This window comes from Carcharhinus amblyrhynchos, chromosome 35 (genome assembly GCF_965287045.1).
Source record: "Carcharhinus amblyrhynchos chromosome 35, sCarAmb.v2.hapA, whole genome shotgun sequence".
Taxonomy (NCBI): Eukaryota; Metazoa; Chordata; class Chondrichthyes; order Carcharhiniformes; family Carcharhinidae; genus Carcharhinus; species Carcharhinus amblyrhynchos.
Genome location: NC_137358.1, coordinates 84,463 through 107,350, shown reverse-complemented (window position 1 = coordinate 107,350; position 22,888 = coordinate 84,463). Strand labels below are relative to the sequence as shown.

At 45.9% G+C, this 22,888-nt stretch overlaps 1 protein-coding gene across 4 annotated transcripts in view; it reads left to right on the top strand.

The window, feature by feature from the left end:
• Positions 1–22,888, top strand: part of LOC145361697 (circularly permutated Ras protein 1-like) — a 105,246-nt gene that overhangs the window by 11,705 nt on the left and 70,653 nt on the right. Inside the window, exons 1-4 of one of the 4 annotated variants that reach the window (XM_080217612.1) lie at positions 2,098–2,248; positions 11,868–12,026; positions 12,107–12,502; positions 16,262–16,432. In XM_080217612.1, the coding sequence (XP_080073738.1) occupies positions 11,912–12,026; positions 12,107–12,502; positions 16,262–16,432 (682 nt within the window). In that variant the 5' untranslated portion in view covers positions 2,098–2,248; positions 11,868–11,911. Of the gene's footprint in view, positions 1–2,097; positions 2,249–2,380; positions 2,525–11,867; positions 12,027–12,106; positions 12,503–16,261; positions 16,433–22,888 lie in introns of those variants that run through there. The other 3 variants (XM_080217610.1, XM_080217609.1, XM_080217613.1) reach the window with 3 other exon arrangements.

The following is a 22,888-nucleotide window of genomic DNA, read 5'->3' as shown; positions in this document are numbered from 1 at the left end:
TGGATAGAGGATTGGCTGTCTAATAGGAGGCAGAGAGTGGGTGTCAATGGGTGCTATTCTGATTGGCAGTTGGTGACTAGTGGAGTGCCGCAGGGATCGGTGCTGGGGCCTCAACTGTTTACCATTTATATAGATGATCTGGAGGAGGGGGCTGAGTGTAGGGTGTCGAAATTTGCTGATGACACGAAGGTGAGTGGTAAAGCAAATTGTGCGGAGGGTGTGGAAAGTCTGCAGAGGGATCTGGATAGGCTGAGCGAGTGGGCGAGGACCTGGCAGATGGAGTATAATGTTAGCAAGTGTGAGGTTATCCACTTTGGCAGAAATAATAGTAGGAGGGATTATTATTTAAAGGGCGAAAAGCTGCAGCATGCTACGGTGCAGAGGGACCTGGGGGTCCTTGTGCATGAGTCGCAAAAACCCAGTCTGCAGGTGCAGCAGGTGATCAAGAAGGCGAATGGAATGCTGGCCTTTATAGCGAGGGGGATAGAATATAAAAGCAGGGAGGTCTTGCTGCAACTGTACAGGGCACTGGTGAGGCCGCAGCTGGAGTACTGTGCGCAGTTTTGGTTTCCGCACTTGCAGAAGGGTATTTTGGCCTTGGAGGGAGTGCAGAGGAGGTTCACTAGGCTGATACCGGAGATGAGGGGGTTGGCCTATGAAGAGAGACTGAATAGACTGGGTCTGTACTCGTTGGAGTTTAGAAGGATGAGGGGAGATCTTATAGAGACGTATAAGATAATGAAGGGGATGGATAGGATAGAGGTAGAGAGATTCTTCCTGCTCAGAAAGGACAGTAGGACTAGGAGGCACAGCCTCAAGATAAGGGGGGGTGCAGTTTAGAACAGAGTTGAGGAGGAACTTCTTCACTCAAAGGGTGGTGAATCTCTGGAATTCTCTGCCCATTGAAGTGGTGGAGGCTGCCTCGCTAAATATATTTAAGTCACGGGTAGATAGGTTTTTGACAGACAGGGGAATTAAGGGTTATGGGGAGGAAGCGGGAAAGTGGAACTGATCCACTTCAGATCAGCCATGATCTTATTGAATGGCGGGGCAGGCTCGAAGGGCTAGATGGCCGACTCCTGCTCCTATTTCTTATGTTCTTATTAGATCCATTTACCTCAATTTCATAGAACCCTACAGTGCAGAAGAAGGCATTCGGCCCATTGTGTCTGCACCAACCACAATCCCACCCAGGCCCTATCCCCGTAACCCCACGCATTTACCCTAGTCAGTCCCCCCTGACACTAAGGGGCAATTTAGCATAGCCAATTTACCTAACCCGCATATCTTTGGAATTTGTGCATTCAGATCAATCTTTCTCAAATGCCATGTGCAATTAGATAGAATGCCTTCAATTCCACTTTTTTAACATTCTCTATTCTGATCATAGAAACATAGAAGAACTACAGCACAAAACAGGCCCTTTGGCCCACAAGTTACGCCGAACATGTCCCTACCTACTAGGCTTACCTATAACCCTCTGTCTTACTAAGTCCCGTGTCCTTATCTAAAAGTCTCTTAAAAGACCCTATTGAATCCACCTCCACCATCACTGGCAGCCGATTCCATGCACCCACCACCCTCTGAGTGAAAAACTTACCCCTGACATCTCCTCTGTACCTACTCCCCAGCACCTTAAACCTGTATCTTCTTGTGGCAACCATTTCAGCCCTGGGAAATAGCCTCAGAGAATCCACTCAATCAATGCCTCTCAACATCTTATACACCTCTATCAGATCACCCCTCAGGCATAGACACAATGGGTTGAAGGATCTTTTTCTGTGCTTTGTACCTTAATGACTCATGAGTATCCAAAAAGGAAAATTGATTAGTGAGCAGGGAACTCAGGAGGTTCCTGCAGTACCTTCCTGCTTCTCTTGGACTGCCTGGTGGTCATCTATTTCTTTTCTGCCTCTATACTCCGAGCCTGCATTGTAACCACCTCTCTGTGCTGTCCACCTAGCTCTCAGCCTCTTAATGCACCACAGTGACTCCAAATACCAAAACCCAGAGCTCAAGTTTCTGCAGCTGGTGATACTTCATGCAAATGTAGTCACTTTGGTCACTAGTAGCAACCACAACTTCTCACGTTATGCAGGACATGCATTTCAGGTGACTGAGCTGCCCTGCCAACTCTTTACTTTTACTCACATTAATTGTTCTTGATCTTGGTGTAATAAACCCTAGAGCTTTACAGCTACCCTGGAGCAAGCTGAGTGGAGGAGTGATTTGTGACTGATGCAGTCAGGTAAGTGATTGAGTATATTTTTATTTTTTCGCAGGTTTTTTCTTTTTACAAGTAGTTTAATTGTAAAGCGGAAGTAAGTCGCAGGGTGAGCTGGGAAGGGTGCGCAAGATATAAAAGGAAGGCTGCACTATACGGTGGGCAGTGTCGGGAGCGGGCAACGGAGTGAGGGGGAGCAGAGTGAAGGCTGAAAGTGCTTTGGCTCAACGGGCTTCAGCGAAAACAGACAAAGGCAGGGCAGGTTGTGGTTTTGGTTCTTCCAAAACTATAAAGGAAAGGGTAAGTATGAGTGAGAGACCAGTTTGTTGCTTTTGGTGTCGAATGTGGGAGTTCCTGGAGATGCCCTAGCCTCCCGGAAGTCCATATCTGTGCCAGCTGCGTGGAACTGCAGCTCCTGAGGGACCGTGTTAGGGAGCTGGAGCTGCGGCTCGATGACCTTAGTTTAGTCAGGGAAAATGAGAAATTAATAGAGAGACGTTATAGGCAGATAGTCACACCAGGGCCTCGGGGGGAAGTCACGTGGGTCACAGTTAGGAAGGGTAAAAGTCAGAAGGGTGACGTACCAGAGAGTACCCCAGTGGCTGTCTCCCATAATAGTAAGGGCTGGGCGACAGATGGGAGAGGGGAAGGGAGTGAGCAGTCAGTGCAAGGATCCCCTGTTGTTGTCCCCCTCCAAAATAGGTATATCGTTTTGGATACTGTGGAAGGGGATGACCCTCCAGGGGTAAGCCACAATGACCAGATCGCTGGCACAGAGTCAGGCTCTGTGGCCCGGAAGGGAAAGAGGAGAATTAACAGAGCAATAGTGGTGGGGGACGTGATGGTTAGAAACACGGACAGGCGGTTCTGTGGGCGCGAGTGAGACTCCAGGATGGTACTCTGTCTCCCTGGTGCAGGGGTACTGGATGTTTCTGAGTATACAGGAAGCATATTAAAAGAGGAAGGTAATCGAACAGATGTCATTGTACACACTGGTGAAAATGACGTAGGTAGAAAGAGCAGGGGGATCCTGCGAGAGCAACTCAGGGAGTTGGGTGCTAGGCTAAAAAGTAGGGCCTCTAGGGTAGCAATCTCTGGACTGCTCCCAGTGCCTAGTGCTAGTGAGGCTAGGAATGGTGGATTGTACAATTGAACGCGTGGTTAAAGGACTGGTGCAGAAGGGAGGGTTTCAAATTCATGGATCACTGGGAAGTCTTCAAGAGAGGATGGTATCTGTACAAGACTGATGGGTTACACCTTAACTGGAAGGGCACAAATGTTCTGTCTGGGAGTTTTGCTAGAGTGTTTCGGGAGGGTTTAAACTAAAGTGGCACGGGGGGGAGGATCAGAATAGGTCAGTAAGCACAGAGGCTGGGGATGAGCTTGGGGCCAGGACAAGGCTAGCTAAGAAGAAGAGCATTCTGGAGGAGGATGACCTCTGTGGGCCTGGAGGTCTGGAGTCCATCTGCTTCAATACGAGGAGTGTAACAGGCAAGACAGATGAACTTAGGGCCTTAATGCTTACGTGGAATTTGGATGTGGTTGCAGTGATGGAGACTTGGTTAAAAGAAGGACAGGACTGGCAGCTGAATATTCCGGGGTGTAAGTGTTTTAGACGAGACAGAGGGGGGTGCTAAAAGAGGTGGGGAAGTAGCAATATTAGTTAGGGAGCATATTACAGCAGTGCAGAGTGCAGAGGGTGGACAAGTTAGAAGGGTCATGTAATGAGTCGCTGTGGGTGGAGCTCAGAAACAGGAAGGGCGCAGTCACTATGCTGGGGGTGTACTACAGGCCTCCCAACAGCCCACGGGAAGTGGAGGAACAGATGTGTAAGGAGATTCTGGATAGGTGCAGAAAAAATAGGGTTGTTGTAATGGGAGACTTTAATTTCCCTGGTATAGACTGGAAAGTGCTAAGGGCTGGGGGTCTGGACGGGGAGGAATTTGTAAAATGCATACAGGAATGGAACAATATGTAGATAGCCCAACTAGAGAGGGGGCTATACTGAACCTAGTACTGGGGAATGAGCCCGGTCAGGTCATCAAAGTTTCAGTAGGGGAACATGTGAAAAATAGCGACCACAATTCTGTTACTTTAGGACAGTAATGGAAAAGGGGAACCAGTGGATGTGGTGTTTTTAGATTTCCAGAAGGCATTCAATAAGATGCCTTCACAAAAGGTTGCTGCAGAAGATTAGGGTACATGGAGTTGGAGGTAAAGTGTTAGCATGGATTGAGGATTGACTGTCTAACAGGAAGCAGAGAGTTGGTATCAATGGGTGCTTTTCTGGTTGGCAGTTGGTAACTAGTGGAGTGCCACACGGATCGGTGCTAGGACCTCAACTGTTTACCATTTACATAGACGATCTGGAGGAGGGGGCTGAGTGTAGGATAACAAAGTTTAACACGAAGATGAGTGGGAAAGTGAATTGCGTGGAGGACACGGAAAGACTGCAGAGAGATCTGGATAGGCTGAGCGAGTGGGCGAGGACCTGGCAGATGGAGTATAACGTTGGCAAATGAGAGTTTATCCACTTTGGAAGGAATAATAGTAAAATGGAATATTATTTAAATGGTGAAAAATTACAACATGCTACGGTGCAGAGGGACCTGGGGGTCCTTGTGCAGGAGTCGCAAAAACCCAGTCTGCAGGTGCAGCAGGTGATCAAGAAGGCGAATGGAATGTTGGCCTTTATAGCGAGGGGGATAGAATATAAAAGCAGAGAGGTCTTGCTGCAACTGTACAGGGTACTGGTGAGGCTGCAGCTGGAGTACTGTGTGCAGCTTTGGTTCCCTTATTTGCAAAAAGATATATTGGCCTTGGAGGGAATACAGAGAAGGTTCACCAGGTTAATACTGGAGATGAGGGGGTTAGGTTATGAAGAGAGATTGAGTAGATTAGGCCTGTACTCATTGGAGTTTAGAAGGCCAAGGGGGGATTTTATAGAGACATATAAGATAATGAAGGGGCTAGATAGGGTAGAGGTAGAGAAATTCTTTCCACTTAGAAAGGAAACCAGAACTAGAGGGGGGGTCAGCTTAGAACAGAGTTGAGGAGGAACTTCTTCTCTCAGAGGGTGGTGAACCTCTGGAATTCTCTGCCCATTGAAGTGGCGGAGGCTACCTCGTTGAATAAGTCACGGGTAGATAGATTTCTGATAGACAAGGGAATTAAGGGTTATGGGGAGCAGGCGGGAAAGTGGAACTGATCCACTTCAGATCAGCCATGATCTTATTGAATGATGGGGCAGGCTCGAGGGGCTAGATGGCCTCCTCCTGCTCCTATTTCTTATGTTCTTATGATGAGTGTTGTCCTACAGGTAAGGTGCTGAATTGGGGAAAGGCTAACTATAGCCGGATTAGGCAGGAATTGGTGGCCGTTGATTGGGAGAGGCTGTTTGAGGGTAAATCCACATCTGGCATGTGGGAGTCTTTTCAGGAACAGTTGATGGGGCTGCAGGACAGGCATGTGCCTGTAAAAAGGAAGGATAGGAGAGGTAGGATTTGAGAGCCGCAGATAACCAGGGAAATTGAGCGTCTGATCAAAAAGAAAAGAGAGGCGTATGTTAGGTCCAGGCAGCTAAAAACAGATGGAACTCTGGAGGAACAGAGAGAGTAGGGAAGAACTCAAACGGGGAGTTAGAAGGCAAAAAGGGGTCATGAAATGTCCTTGGCAGACAGGATTAAGGAGAATCCCAAGGCATTTTATTCATACGTTAGGAACAAACAAGTTGTCAGGGAAAAAAAATGGGACCTCTCAGGGACAAAGGAGGGGGATTATGCTTAGAACCCAAGGGAATAGGGGAGATCCTAAATAAATACTTTACATCAGTGTTCACAAGGGAGAGGGATGTGTTGACTGGGAGTGTCTCAGAGGGAAGTGTTGACCCGTTAGAGAGAATCTCCATTACAAGGGAGGCAGTGTTAGGTTTTTTAGGGAACATTAAGACTGATAAATCCCCAGGGCCTGATGGCATCTATCCGAGACTGCTCAGGGAGACAAAAGATGAAATTAATGGGCCTCTGATGGAAATCTTTGTCTCTTCATTGGATCCCAGAGGATTGGAGGATAGCGAATGTGGTACTGTTATTTAAGAAGCATAGCGAGGATAACCCGGGTAATTATAGGCCGATGAGCTTGACGTCTGTGATAGGGAAATTGTTGGAGAGGATTCTTAGAGATAGGATGTACGCACGTTTAGAATGGAATAATCTCATTTGTGACAGACAGCATGGTTTTATAAGAGGGAGGTCGTGCCTCACAAATTTGGTGGAGTTTTTTGAGAAGATGACGAAAGTGGTTGAGGAGGGAAGGGCCATGGATGTCGTCTATATGGATTTTAGTAAAGCATTTTACAAAGTCCCTCATGGCAGGTTGATGCAAAAGGTTAAATCTCATGGGATACAAGGAGAAGTGGCTAGATGGGTAGAGAGCTGGCTTGGCCACAGGAGACAGAGGGTAGCAGTGGAAGGGTCTTTTTCCAGCTGGAGGGCTATGACCAGTGGTGTTCCGCAGGGCTCTGTACTGGGACATCGGCTATTTGTGATATATATAAATGATTTGGAAGAAGGTGTAACTGGTGTCATTAGTAAGTTTGCGGATGACACGAAGATGGCTGGACTTGCGGATAGTGATGAACATTGTCGGACAGTACAACAGGATATAGATAGGCTGGAAAATTGGGTGGAGAAATGGCAGATGGAATTTAATCCAGATAAATGTGAAGTGATGCATTTTGGTAGAACTAATATAGGGGGCAGCTATACAATAAATAGCAGAACCATCAAGAGTAGAGACACACAGGGGGACCTGGGTGTGCAAGTCCACAGATCCTTGAAGGTGGCAACACAGGGTAAATGGTAGGACTCTGAAGAGTGCAGTTGAACAGAGGGATCTGGGAATACAGGTACAGAATTCCCTAAAAGTGACATCACAGGTGGATAGGGTTGTAAAGAGTGCTTTTGGTGCATTGGCCTTTATAAATTGGAGAATCGAGTATAAAAGTTGGAGTGTTATGGTGAGGTTGTATAAGGCATTGGTGAGGCTGAATTTAGAGTATTGTGTACAGTTTTGGTCACCTAGTTACAGGAAGGATATTAATAAGGTTGAAAGAGTGCAGAGAAGGTTCACAAGGATGTTGCCAGGACTTGAGAAGCTGAGTTACAGAGAGAGATTGAATAGGTTAGGACTTTATTCCCTGGAGTGTAGAAGAATGAGGGGAGATTTGATAGAGGTGTATAAGATTTTGATGGGTATAGATAGAGTGAATGCAAGCAGGCTTTTTCCACTGAGGCTAGGGGAGAAAAAAACCAGAGGGCATGGGTCAAGGGTGAAAGGAGAAGAGTTTAAAGAGAATATTAGGGGGGGATTCTTCACACAGAGAGTGGTGGGAGTGTGGAATGAGCTGCTGGATAAAGTGGTAAATGCGGGGTCACTTTTAAATTTAAGAAAAACTTGGATGGGTTCATGGATGAGAGGGATATGGTCCAAGTGCAGGTCAGTGGGATGAGGCAAAAAATGGTTCAGCACAGACAAGAAGGGCCAAAAGGCCTGTTTCTGAGCTGTAATATTCTATGGTTCTATGGTTAATATTGAGATATACAAAATTGTCAGGGATCTGGATAGAATGGATGGGAAGGACTTGATGTGCTTTGGGATCCTTTGGTTCTATGGTTCTACCATAGGGAAATGAGCTAACCTGTTTAATGAGTATCTGGTAAATAGTTAAGATAGTTTCCAGTACTAAGGTTTAAAATAGTTTTTATTCCAATTCAATCCAATCAAGTCTGATTCAAAGTCTCAACAAGTTGAGGCATTCTCGATCCAAGCTGACAAGACAGGGCTCTCCCCTCCTGTCCTCGGCTTGATCTACATGATCCAAGCTGATTGGATCAGGCAGAGCTCCTCCTCCGAGGCTTGATCTCATTTGCCTCTTCGCCAAAAGGCCGAGATGCCGCTTTTAAAAATTGCTTCAAATGAAGCTGAAATGTAACCTAATGACTTCAACCAAGTGCAGCATGGTCAATACTACACTTCATCTCAGCCAAAAGGCCGAGAAAAATGGTGTACAAACTGATGTTAATGTTAATAAAATATGTAATAAAGCAACATAAACGATAATGTAATTAATGAAAACACATTAAGGATGGCAAGACAGGTGATTTGTTAAGACTGCAGCATGTGGGAGCTCCTGGATGCGGCTGTGATTCAGGGTAGTAAGTGTTTGTGATTCCTGGTGCGTCAGCTCAGAGTCACTGAGCTCGAGGTTCAGCTACAGACAGGACAATACATCGGGGAGAGGAAGAATTGTTTGGATGCTTTGTACCAGAAATAGTCACACCTGTTAAGACAGTCTCTTGTGATTTGTTCAGGGACAGGAGAGTGTGACTGTGAATGAGACAGGTCAGGGGATGCAGAGTGCAAGAATAACAGCCTCTGCAACTGTCCAATAGGTTTGAGGATTTTCTCAACTTGTTTGGATGATAGTGGGGGCTGCAGGGGGGATGAGCTGACTGACCTTGGCAGTGTGGTAGAGGAAGCCATTTAAGTGGGGGGAACAAAAAGGAATGTAGTGGTAGTAAGGGACAGTATAGCGAGGAGGATTGGCACTGTTCTCTGCAGCAAGAGTGCTGATGGAGGCTGTGTCCCTTCTTGGTGTTAGGGTTTGGGACATCTACTCAGGCTGGCGAGGAATTTGCATTGGAGGAGGAGGATCCAGTTACTGTGGTCCACATGGATACCAATGATGTCGGTAGAATGGGGAATTATAGAAATATAGAAACCCTACAGTACAGAAAGAGGCCATTTGGCCCATCAAGTCTGTACCGACCACAATCCCACCCAGGCCTTACCCTCATATCCCTAGATATTTTATCCACTAATCCCTCTAACCTACACATTTCAGGACACTAAGTGGCAATTTTTAGCCTGGCCAATCAACCTAACCCACATTTCTTTGGACTGTGGGAGGCACCCGGAGCACCCCCACGCAGAAACAAGGAGAATGTGCAAACTCCATACAGACAGTGACCCAAGTCAGGAATTGAACCCAGGTCCCTGGAGCTGTGAAGCAGCAGTGCTAACCACTGTGCTACCATGCCGCCCGGAAAGAGATTCTACTTGGAGAGAATGAGGAACTAAGCACTAAATTAAAAACCAGAACCACAAAGATTATAATGTCTGTATTATTACATAAGCCATGTATAAATTGACACAGGGCAATTAGAGAGGTGAATACGTGGCTCAAAGACTTGTGTGGGAGAAGTGCATTCTGGTTTGTGAGGCACTGGCATCAATACTCGGGAAAATGAGGCTGTACTGTGGGACTGGCGTACACCTGGACTGTGCGGGGGGGCTGGCGTACACCTGGACTGTGCGGGGGGGGCTGGCGTACACCTGGACTGTGCGGGGGGGCTGGCGTACACCTGGACTGTGCGGGGGGGGCTGGCGTACACCTGGACTGTGCGGGGGGGGGCTGGCGTACACCTGGACTGTGCGGGGGGGGGCTGGCGTACACCTGGACTGCAGGGGGGTGGGGGGGAGGATTGCTGGCGTACATGTGAGCTTCATAACAAGGAAGTAGAGGTAGTTTTCAACTAAATTGTAGGGAAAGCAATCTAATCTGTGAAGATGCTACAAAGTAAAAAGTAGAGACAAGGCAAGAAAGGATGAGATGTGATAAACAGAATGTGACAGGAAGAGATAGAGTGTACACGTCTAAGAATAAAACAGTTTAAGAAAGTCATTACAAAAACAAAAGGATGAAACTCAAGGCTGTGGATGAGATTTTTCTCCCTCTCCGCAGAGTGATTGGTGGCAGAGAAGGTGGCACAGCACTCGCTGGTGGCAGAATCTTATGGTCTCGACATTGTCTACAGGCTTTCATGTTGAATTCACCCCTTGCTGTTGAGAAACCCGCAGTGAGGGTCTGCTCTGGGTGGAACAGTTCCTGCTGGAGTAAACGGGGCCACAGATGTTTCCTCTTGTGGGAGAATCTACAACTAGAGGTTACAGGTTAAAAATGATGGGTTGCCCATTTAAGGAAGATGAGAATTTTTTCTTCTGAGAGTTCGGAGACTTTGGAAATCTTTTCCTCAAAAGGTGGTGGAGGCAAAGTTTTTGAATTTCTTTAAGGTTGATGTAGATTGATTCTTCATAAACAACAGGGTGAATGCTTATCTGTGTGGGCAGTATTGTGAAACTGAGGTTAAAATTAGATCCACCATTGGGTAGCACAGTGGTTAGCATTGCTGTCTCACAGTGCCAGGGACCCGGGTTCGATTCCTGGCTTGGGTTACTGCTTGTGTGGAGTTTTCATGTTCTCCCCGTCTGTATGGGTTTCCTTCCATATTCTGAAAGACGCGCTGGTTAGGGTGCGTTGACCAGAACAGTGGCAACTTGGTAAAATTTCGCAATTACTTCATTGCAAAGTTAATGTAAGTCTTACTTGTGACTAATAAATAAACTTTATGTGGCCCTACTCCTGCTCTTCATTCGTATGTGTGATGATTTCTGTGTATCAGTCACTTGCATGTCCATGATGCTACTGTAATCTTTAATTCTATGAGCTATAACTGCTCACAAGTCTGTTGTGTGGCACTGTCTCAAATGTTTTTACCAAGTCCTTCTGTATGACATCAAGGTTAGCCTCATCAACTATCTTAGCTCAAAAAGTCTCTAGTAAGTTACAAATAATTTGCACTTAACAAATTCTGATCCCCCCCCACCCCCCCCCCCCCACCCATCCACATGCCAGTCTCTGAAATCAAGAACTTGGTGTCAGAATAACCCGTTTCAGAAATAATCAGAGTGACACCTGAAACCCCACAATTAAATCCAGTCCCTTCAGCGTCCAATGCCTGAGTAATTTCTTTCCGTTGGTAGTTGCTGAGAAACTTGGTTGTCATAGCAGCATTGGGCACATATAACCGGTTCAGCAAGAAACGTGTCTGACACCTGAAGAATAATTCTCCCAGATTGGAAACAGCCTTTTCAGAAAAACACTTTCTAAACCGTTTAGAAATGTATTTTTATACACAGTACATTGCAGTACTTAAATACCCCAGCAGCGCTTGTGTGAGCCAATACCTAGCTATCCTTTTCATAAAGAAAGGTTTAATTTTACAGATGCTTTATGTGCAGGATAACAAGGTGGACAGTGTTGAAATACAGTGACGTCAATGCTTTGTTTGGAATAATGATTGATTTATTTATTCTCACATTCTGGCAGGTAATTTTAAAAAAAAAACCTATCCCAACGTAAGGGCTGTTTTATCCCAGGGAAGGAAGCATAGTGCCGGAAATAAGAGAATACAAAATAATCTGGATTAATAAATCTGTAGGTTTAAACTATAAGAGAATTGGGGAATTTGAGATACTGAGATGGAATGAATTGCAGTCTGGTGCCAGCTTCCTGTTTTTCAAATCACAGATTCTGCACATGAAAAGCTGCAGCCTGTGAGCCGCACCCTCCTGTCCAGTTCACAATGTCATTTCCATGTACGCACCCTGCTGGCAACACTTGCAAACTTGCTCTGAACCATTGGATTATTAACACCATTGTGTAAAGGGATAATTTCATAATGAAAAAAATTCATTTAACGACACATAATCTCCGTTTCTAAATCATTATTTAACTTTACAGATTTGAAGGTGTGATCTCATTGTCGGATTGGCTGGCCTAGCGAGATGGAGTTTGCCAGTAGTCACATTTACATTTCTTACCCAGACAACACAAACCAGACACAACCACCTGGTTTTTACAGAAATTACCCAACGGGGCCTGTGAAGAACACCGTCTCTGGCAAGTATTTGGAAACAAGAATTTTTTAAAATGTATCCCAACACTTAACTGTGACCAGAATTATTCTTGACTGTTGATAGGTGAGCATCCAGTGGCCCATCTCTATGACCCAGTAACAGGCAGCAGCTCAACACCTGAGGATAAGAAACTTGTCGAAGCCTCTTTCTATGATCCTGTGGAAGGTGGAGGCCCCGTGTATGATAATTGGACCCCAGCAATTGTTGTAGCTCCGAAATCTGACTCTGTTTATGACAATAGGTCTGGCATTAGCCTGGATACTGGATTCCATGGCCAGGCAGTCAGTAGTCCTCCAGCTCCCGGCAACATCTCTGTAGCAGGGCGGGTGTATGATGTGGCAGAAGGTTCAGCCAATTATTATGAAAACAGGAAGATGTCAGACTCTCAAACGATGCAGCACCTGACCAACCCGCCACCTCTGCCACCCCCCCGGCATCAGATTAGCAACAATGGCCACGGTAAGCTTCAAAATAATTACCTTGCAAATAATTATTTATATTCTCAAAATTTCAAACCAGGGATCACCTCGCTGGACGTGTCTCGCTGTCTGATGAAGCCTCTGTTTGGGCCTAAATCTCTTTCTGATCATTTCTCAGGCCTTCGGTGTCTGTTTAACATTTGCTCTTTAATGGTGATGTCACTCTGCCAATTGTATTTCTCATGTCAACTCGCTCCATTCGCTGCCCGGATATTTTTGGGATCAGTTATTGACATTTAATATTTTATTATTATTCTTTTGTCTCTGGTAAGGTTCATAAGGATCCCATTCATGGCCTTCCACATGTGACTCTGCCTAGTGTCCTGTCTCTGCCTGATGCCACTCTTTCTATCTGTGTGTCCCTTATCTCTGTGCAAGGCCTGACTTTCAAAACCGATATACGAGAGGCCTGTATTCTGACATCAGTAAAGCCTCCATGTAGAGTGCTTTGGAAGCATGGTAAATGTGTGGGGAAGCAGGGATAGGCCTGAGCAATTGGGAAGGTCAGCAAAGCTCTTGTATTTTTAATTCTTTTGTGAGATGTGGGTGTTGCTGGTTAGGCCAGAATTTGTTGCCCATTCCTAACTGCCCTTGAGAAGGTGATGGTGAATCGCCTACTTGAACTGCACCTTCCATTCAGATAGACTCGGTGCTGGTGGGGAGGGAATTCCAGGATTTTGATTGAGTGATTGTGAAGAAATAGCGATACATTTCCAAGTCAGGGGGGGAACTTGTAGGAGGTGGTGGCGTTCTCAAGCATTTGCAACCTTTCTCTTTCTCTATGGTGGAGGTCACGAGTTTGGAAGGTGCTGTCAAAGGAACCTTGGTGAGTTGCTGCAGTGCATCTTGTAGATGGTACACACGGGTGCCACTGTGCATCAGTGGTGGAGAGAGGAAATGTTTATCTTTGTGGATGGGGTATCAATGAAGCAGGCTGCTTTGTCCTAGATAATCTTGAGGTTCTTGAGTGTTGTAGGAGCTGCACCCTTCCAGGCAAGTAGAGACCAAAGACGTGATTTGTGCCTTGTAGATAGTGGATAGTTTTTGGAGAGTCAGGAGATGAGTTACTGGGAGACACTCAGTGAAGTTCAAGCCCATGGGATCTAGGGCAGTTTGAAAGACTGGATCCAAAATTACTCTAGTAGCAGGAGGTGATGGTCGAAGGTCGTTTTGTGACTGGAAGCCTGTGCCCAGTGATATACTTCAGCCATCAGGGCTGGCTTCCTTGCTGTTACTGATCTAGATGTGAAAATTAGAGGTATAAGAACATAAGAACATAAGAAATAGGAGCAGGAGTAGGCCATCTAGCCCTTCGAGCCTGCCCCGCCATTCAATAAGGTCATGGCTGATCTGTGGCTCAGTTCCACTTTCCCGCCCTCTCCCCATAACCCTTAATCCCCTCGCTTATCAAAAACCCATCAACCCGCGTCTTAAAAATATTTAGCGAGGCAGCCTCCACCACTTCAACGGGCACAGAATTCCAGAGATTCACCACCCTTTGAGTGAAGAAGTTCCTCCTCAACTCCGTTCTAAACCGCCCCCCCTTTATCTTGAGGCTGTGCCCCCTAGTCCTACTGTCTTTTTTGAGCGGGAAGAGTCTCTCCACCTCTATCCTATCCATCCCATTCAACATCTTATACGTCTCAATGAGATCTCCCCTCATTCTTCTAAACTCTAACGAGTACAAGCCTAGTTTATTCAGCCTCTCCTCATAGCTCAACCCCCTCAACTCCGGTATCAGCCTAGTAAACCTCCTCTGCACTCCCTCCAAGGCCATGATCAGTATCAGTAAGTTCACAGATGGCATGATAATCGGTGGTGTGATAAATAGTGAGGAGGGAAAAGCAAGATTACAGATTGATTTAGAGGGGCTGGTCTGATGGGCAGAACAGTGACAATGGAATTTGACCCTGAAAGTGTGAGATGATGAATTTCGGGAGGACTAATAAGGCAAGGGAGTACCCAACGAACAGTAGGTTGCTAGGAAATAGAGAGGAGCCTTGGGGTGCATGTCCATAGACCCTGAAAGCAGCAGAATAGATCGATAAGATGGTTAAGAAAGCATATGGGATACTTGCATTTATTAACTGAGGTATAGAATATAAGAACAGATCAGAGGCTAGGAATCCTGCAATGAGTAACTAACTTGCTGACTCCCTGTCATCTAGAAGGCACAAGTTAAGTGTGTAATGGAATACTCTGTACCTACCTGAAGGAGTGCAGCACCAACAACACTTAAGAAGTTCAACGCTATCCATAGAAGCATAAAATCCTTACAATGCAGACAAGGCTAATCAACCTATCGAGTCTGCACAGACTTTCTGACAGAGCATCTTATCCAGGCTCTCTTCCCCTGCCTTATCTTTGCAACCCCACACATTTACCATGGCTACTCCGTCTAATCTTCACATCTTGGGATACCAAAGGGCAATTTAATATGTCCAATCCGTCTAATCTGCAAATCTTTGGACTGTGGGAGGAAACTGGATCACCAGGAGGAAACGCATGCAGACATGGGAGAATGTGCAAACTCCACACAGACAGTGACCCAAGGCTAGAATTGAACCTGTGTCTCTGGAGCTGCGAGGTCGCAGTGCTAACCACTGTGCCACTTTACCACCTCAGGACAAAGCAGCCCCCTGATTGGTAACTTTTCCACAAATGCTCACTCCATCCACCACTGACAAACAGTGGCAGCCGTGTGTACCGTTTACAAAATACTCTGCAGGAACTCACCAAGGCTCCCTTGGCAGCATCTTCCAAACCCATGACCACTACCGTGTGGCAGCAGATATCTGGAAACACTATTAATGTGTCAACAAATCAGCAAGTACATGCTTTGGCAATTGCATTGTTAAGCTAATTGTTTTGTTAAAGGCATGTGATGATTATTGGCTCAACCTACAGAAGAGTATAATGGACACAACTGCAACATTTGGGATGGGGAACCACAAGATATTTGTATCTCAGCTGCAATCAGGCTAAACTTGCCGAAGGTAAAACACTGTATTACTGTATGTAATACAGCTGTATTACTCCTCCATTATAGACTAACATTTGTTGTTAACAAACACCACTGCCTCCGAGTCACTCGCCATCCTGATTTGGGAATATGTCACTGTTCCTTCAGTGTTTCTTGGTCAAAATTCTGGAACTCTATTCCTAACAGCACTGTGGCTGTACCCACACCACATGGACTGTAGCCATTCAAGAAAGCAGCTCATCACCAGCTAACCAAGGGCCATTAGAAATGGGCAATAAATACTGGCCAGCCAGCAAGGCCAACACAGTGTAAATGAATTAAAAAATCCACAGAACTGGGCATCCTTGGGCTAGAGTTTTGAGTTGCATTTTTGGGACAGTGGACAGTGATTGGATGTGAGTGGGGCAATAATTTTTGAGATATGGTTAATATAACCAGATTGGCATTCTATTGGCCTGTAGGATGGATTACATCACATCATCAGCTTAGAACAAGGGAGTGAGAGTGCAGCCAAGCTGTATTAGGGTGTCAGTGCAGCGCATATTTACATAATAACCAATTATAGCAAAGTTAAAGGTAAACTTTGACAGAGCCTGATGGTCCTGTGACGGGATTATTTGATGAACTAGATGGACTGAATGGCTTCATTTTCTGATATCATTAATAATAGAGACCATTTGGACAAAATATCCTTGGTTTATTCTGTAAATTTGGTGTATGTAAATTAATCTCTGTACCCATTGTGTTATTGATCAGGGCCACCCCCTCCGCTCCCACCCAGACCAAGGAATATGAAACGTGTACCTGATTATGTGGAACTGATTCATTCAACTTCCACTAAAGGTCCTGGGCATCAAGTATTGTCAACACCCTGTGTTCAGCTCCAGGCTGCTTCGGATTCTCAGCCCCCTCCCTTGCCTAATAGAAGTAAGTACATTTATTGAATGAGGAGCTCAGTGTGTGTCTTTCAGGACAAGGAAGACATGAAATGCAATCGAGCAACTAAATATACCAGGATTGTTGAGAAGTACAGACAGTTTCATAAACTAGCAATCTGGATGATGTTTCCATTCTAAACAGAAAGAAGAATGTTCATTTTATTGTCTGTTGGATGTGTGACATGTGCAAAAATTCACCAACACTTGAGTCTCTGGATGAAGTTACTAAAACTGCAAGGATTATTGACATTTTCAATTTGTACCGTCTGGATATTAGAGTCATTGAGGTATACAGCATAGGAAAAGACCCTTCAGCCCATCACATCTGCACTGGGCAAAGACAAACCACCTAACTACTCTAATCGGATTGATCAAGGAGGGGAAAATACAGTTTGAAAGTAAGCTTGCAGGGAATATGAAGACTGATGTTAAGAGTTTCTATAGATACGTGAAGAGAAAGAGGTTGGTGAAGACAAATGTAGCTCCCCTACAGACAGAAACAGGGGAATGTATAATAGGGGACAGAGAAATGGCTGAGCAACTGAATACACACTTTGGTTCTGTCTTCACAAAAGAGGACACAAATCAGATGCCAGAAATGTTGGAGAATGCAAGATTTACTGAAAGGTAGAACTGAGAGAGATCAATATTAGTAGTGAAATGGTGCTGGGAAAATTGATGGGCTTGAAGGTGGATAAATCCCCAGGGCCTGAAAATCTACATCTCAGAGTACTTAAGGAAGTGGCTGTAGAAATAGTGGATGCATTGGTGGTCATCTTCCAGGATTCTATAGACTCTGGAACAGTCCCTGCAGATTAGAGGGGAGCGAATATCACTCCAATATTCAAAAAGGGAGATAGAGAAAGAAACAGGGAATTATAGACCAGTAAACTTAACATCGGTAGTGGGGAAAATTCTCAAATCCATTATCAAGGACTTTATAGCAGAGCATTTAGAAAGCAGTGGCAGGATCAGACAGAGTCAGCATGGATTTATGAAGAGGAAATCATGTTTCACAAATCTGTAGGAATTCATTGGAAATGTAACTAGTAGAGTTGACAAGGGGGAGTCAGTTGATGTGGTATATTTGGACTTTCAGAAAGCATTTGACAAAGTCCTGCACAAGGGATGATCATGCAAGAATAAAGCACAGGGGATTGGGGAAATGTATTGAGATGGATAGAAAACTGGTTAAACACAGTAGGAAGTCTCTCAACACCAGGCTAAAGTCCAACAGATTTATTTGGTAGCAGATGCCACTAGCTTTCGGGGCTAGTGGCGTTTGCTACCAAATAAACCTGTTGGGCTTTAACGTGGTGTTGAGAGACTTCTTACTGTGTTTATTCCAGTCCAATGCCAGAATCTCCACATCATAGAAAACTGGTTGGCAGAGAGAAAGGAAAGAGTAGGAATTAGTGGGTGCTTTTCAAATTGGCAGGCAATAACTAGTGGGGTGCCACAGGGATCGGTGCTGGGACCCCAGCTATTCACAATATATATTAATGATTTAGATGAGGGAACAAAATGTAACATCTCAAAGTTTGCAGATGATACCAAGTTGAGTGGGAGGGTGAACTGTGATGAGGATGCAGAGATCCTTCAGAATGATCTGGGTGGGTGAGTGGACTAATCAATGGCAGATGCAGTATAATTTGGATGAATGTGAGGGTATTCACTTTGGAAGCAAAAACAAGAAGGCAGATTACTACCTGAATGGCTGTAAATTGGGAGAGGGGAGTGTGCAGAGGGACCTGGGTGTCCTTATGCACCACTCACTGAAGGTAAGCATGCAGGTACAGCAGGCGGTAAAGAAGGCAAATGGTATGTTGGCCTTCATTGTGAGAGGTTTCGAGTACAGGAGCGGGGGATATGTTGCAATTATACAGGGCCTCAGTGAGAGTATTGTGTGCAGTTTTGGTCTCCTTTTCTGAGGAAGGATGTTCTTGCTCTTGAGGGAGAGCAGCGAAGGTTTACCAGGCTGATTCTGGGGATGTCAGGACTGATGTGTGAGGAGAGATTGACGGGATTAGGATTGTTTTTGCTCGAGCTCAGATGAATGAGGGGGCACCCCATAGGGATTAATAAAATTCTAACAGGTCTAGACAGGATAGATGCAGGGAGGATTTTGCCAATGGTCCAGAACCAGACGTCACAGTCTGAGGATTCAGGGTAGACCATTTAGGACAGAGTTTCTTCACCCATAGAGTGCTGAGCCTGAGGAATTCATTACCATGGGAAGTAGTTGATGCCAAAACATTGAATGTATTCAAGAGGTGGTTGAATATAGCACTTGGGGGCAAATGGGATCAAACGTTATGGGGAAAAAGCAGGATTAAGCTATTGATTTGGATGATCAGTCATAATCTTAATGAATGGCAGATTAGGCTTGAAGGACCAAATGGCCTCCTCCTGCTCCTATCCTCTCTGTTTCTATGTGTCTGTGAATCCCATTTTCCAGCACTTGATTCACAACCTTGTGTGTCTTGGCATCACAAGTGGACATACTTCTTAACTGTTGTAAGAGTTTCTGCCTCCATTATCCTTTCAGGCAGTGAGTTCCAGACTTCCATGATCCTTTGGGCGAAAATATTTTCCTCACATCCCTTCAAAACCACCTGCTTCTTACCTTCCATCTGTGTTCCTGGTCACTGATCCCTCCACCAAGGAGGAAAAGTTTCTTTCTGTGCACTCATAATTATACATCTCAATCATGTACCCTCTCGATCTCCTCTCTTCTAAGGAAAACAACCCCAGTCTATCCAATCTCTCTTCGTAACTAAAACTCTCCAGCCCAGTCAATAATCTGGTAAATCTCCTCCGCACCCTTTCCAGTGCTATCAAATCCTTCCGATAATGTGGATTCCAGAACTTACTCAAGCTGTGGCCTAACCAATGTTTTGAAGCCTGTTAGCTCAGTTGGCTGGACAGTTGGTTGTGATGCACAGCAATGCCAACAGCACGGGTTCAATTCCTGTAACAGCTGAGGTTGTTCACGAAGGCCCACTTTCTGAACCTTTCCCCTCACCTGTAATCTCGTAATCCTTGGGTTAAATCACCACTAGTCAGCTCTCCTTATTGTCACCTGGGACAATGGTGACATTACTGTGTTTTTACAGCAGTGCCTCAGCCAATAAAAGCAAGTATTCCATAATGCCTTCTTCACCACTTTGACCACCTTTACTGCTACTTTAGAGACGAGTGTATGTGCATAGCAAAGCCGCTCTGATCCTCAGAGATTCCCAGGGTCGTGTCATTCATCAGGTTTCCCTGGCCTCGTGTGTCCTGCTTCACACTAATCCAGATTGAATTCCATTTCTCGCTGACCAACCCATCTGACCAGCCTGTCTATATTCTCATTTCATCGAAGGCTATCTTCCTCAGTAGTTACCACCTCACCAATTTTTGTCTTATCCACAAACTTACTGATCAATGTTCCCATATTCAAGTCCAAATTGTTTTTATAAGCCACAAATAGCAAGGGACCCAAAACTGATTCCTTAGGACCCCACTGGGCACAGTATTCCAGTCAGAAAAACATTCCTCAACTATCACCCTCTGCTTCCTGCTACTCAGCCAATTCGGGATCCAATGTGCCAAATTTCCTTGGATCCCATGGGTCTTACCTTCGCTATCAGTCTCCCATATGGGACTTTATAACACAGTTAAAATATAACAAAAACAAGTAGCATAACTTTTATCAATTACAAGACTTAAACATGACACAATACAATTCTTAACAGCTAGCTATCTCTGTGGTTCCAATATAAAGGCAATAGGCCAAAGGCATACACCCTTCTTCAGGATTAGTTAACATTCAAATATGCTCGTGTAATGGAAAATTTCCAGCTTTGGTATGTGGAGCTGTGGTTTCTAAGGGACCAGGTTAAGGAACTGGAACTGGAGCTCGAGGACCTTCGTCTCATTAGAGAGAATGAGGAGGTAATTGACAGGAGCTATCGGCAAGTGGTCACACCGGGGCAACGGGAAGAAGGCAAGTGGATAACGGTTAGGAAGGGGAAAGCTCACGTGATGGAGAGCATACTGGTGGTTGTCCCCCTTCAAAATAAGTACTCCCGTCTGAGTACTGCTGGGGGGGACAGCTCACCTGGGGGAGGGAGCGGTGGCCGGGTCTCTGAAGCTGAGCCTGACCCAGTACTTCAAAAAAGTAAGGAAAAGAGCAGCAAGGCAGTGTTAATAGGGGACTCCATAGTGAGGGGTCAGACAGGTGGTTTTTGCGGACGCAGACGGGAGTCGCGGATGGTGGTTTGTCTCCCTGGAGCTGGGATCCGGGATGTCTCTGGGCGTGTTCCAGACATCCTGAAAGGGGAGGGTGAGGAGCCGGAGGTTGTGGTACATATCGGTACTGCTGATGTAGGCAGGAAGAGGGAAGGGGTCATGAAAAGGGATTATAGGGAATTAGGTAGACAGCTGAGAAAGAGGAATGCGAAGGTAGTAATCTCAGGATTGCTGCCTGCGCCGCGGGAGAGTGAGAGCAGGAATGGAATGAGGTGGAGGGTGAATGCGTGGCTGAGGGACTGGAGCAGGGGGCAGGGATTCTGGTTCCTGGATCATTGGGACCTCTTTAGGGGCAGGTGTGACCTGTTCAGTAAGGACGGGTGGCACTTGAATCCCAGGGGAACCAATATCTTGGCGGGAAGACTGGCCAGGGCTACTGGGGGGGCTTTAAACTAGAAAGGTTGGGGGGAGGGAACAGAGATGAGGAGACTGAGACCGAGGAGGTTGGCTCCCGGGTAGGGAAGGACTGTAGACAGTATGAGAGGGAGGTTAGACGGGTGATGGAGAAGGGGAGCACCCAGACCGAGGGTCTGAGGTGTGTCTATTTTAACGCCAGGAGTGTAGTGAATAAAGTGGATGAGCTTAGGGTGTGGATTGCTGCTTGGAAATGTGATGTGGTGGCCATTACAGAGACTTGGATGTCTCAGGGACAGGACTGGGTACTTCAGGTGCCGGGATTCAGATGTTTCAGGAAGGACAGGGTTGGGGGCAAAAGAGGTGGCGGAGTGGCACTGTTGATCAGGGACGGTGTCATGGCTGCAGAGAAGGAGGATGCCGTGGAGGGACTATCTACAGAGTCTCTGTGGGTGGAAGTTAGGAACAGCAAGGGGGTCGATATCTTTGCTGGGTGTTTTCTATAGGCCGCCCAATAGTGACAGGGAAGTTGAGGTGCAGATAGGGAAACAGATCCTAGAGAGATGTAGTAATAACAGAGTTGTCGTGATGGGAGACTTCAATTTCCCAAACATCGACTGGAATATCCCTAGGGTAAGGGATTTGGATGGGGAGGAGTTTGTTAGGTGTGTTCAGGAGGGGTTCCTGACACAGTACGTGGATAAGCCTACAAGAGGAGAGGCTGTACTTGACCTGGTGCTGGCTAATGAACCAGGACAGGTGTCGGATCTCTCGGTTGGAGAGCATCTTGGGGATGGAGATCATAATTCTATCTCCTTCACAATAGCATTGGAAAGAGATAGGATCAGGCAGGCTAGGAAGGTGTTTGTCTGGAGTAAGGGGAAATATGAAGACATCAGGCAGACAATTGGACGAATAAACTGGAAGGAGGCGTTCTTGGGAAAAGTACAGAAGGAAGGTGGCGGATTTACAAGGAATGTTTGTCTGGAGTTCTGCACAACAACGTTCCGATGAGACAGGGACGTTTTGGTAGGTCGCAGGAACCGTGGTGCACAAAGGCTGTGATAAATCTAGTCAGGAAGAAAAAGAAGGTATACAAAAGGTTCAGAGAGCCAGGAGATGTTAAGGATCTAGAGGAGTATACAGGTTGTAGGAACAAGCTTAAAAAGGAAATTAGGAGAGCCAGAAGGGGTCACGAGAAGGCCTTGGCGGGTAAGATTAAGGAGAATCCCAAGGCATTCTACAAATATGTGAAAAGTAAAAGGATGAGAAGAGAAGGGATAGGACCTATAAAAGGTGAATGGGGAAAAGTCTGTGTGGAACCGGAAGAAATGGCAGGGGTGCTTAATGAGTATTTTGCCTCGGTATTCACGGTGGAAAGTGATCTGGGTGGTTGTACTACAGGTTTGCGGCAGACTGAAAAGATTGAGTATGTGGATGTTAAGGAAGAGGATGTGTTAGAACTTTTAAACGCTATCAAGTTAGATAAGTCACCGGGACCAGATGGGATGTACCCCAGGATACTGTGGGAGGTGAGGGAAGAGATTGCAGAGCCCCTGGCGATGATCTTTGCGTCGTCGATGGAGATGGGAGAGGTTCCAGAGGATGTGGAGGCTTTGGAGAGAGTGCAGAGAAGGTTTACCAGGATGTTGCCTGGTATGGAGGGTCTTAGCTTTGAGGAGAGATTGGGTAGACTGGGGTTGTTCTCCCTGGAAAGACAGAGAATGAGGGGAGACCTAACAGAGGTGTACAAAATTATGAAGGGTATAGATAGGGTGAGCAGTGGGAAGCTTTT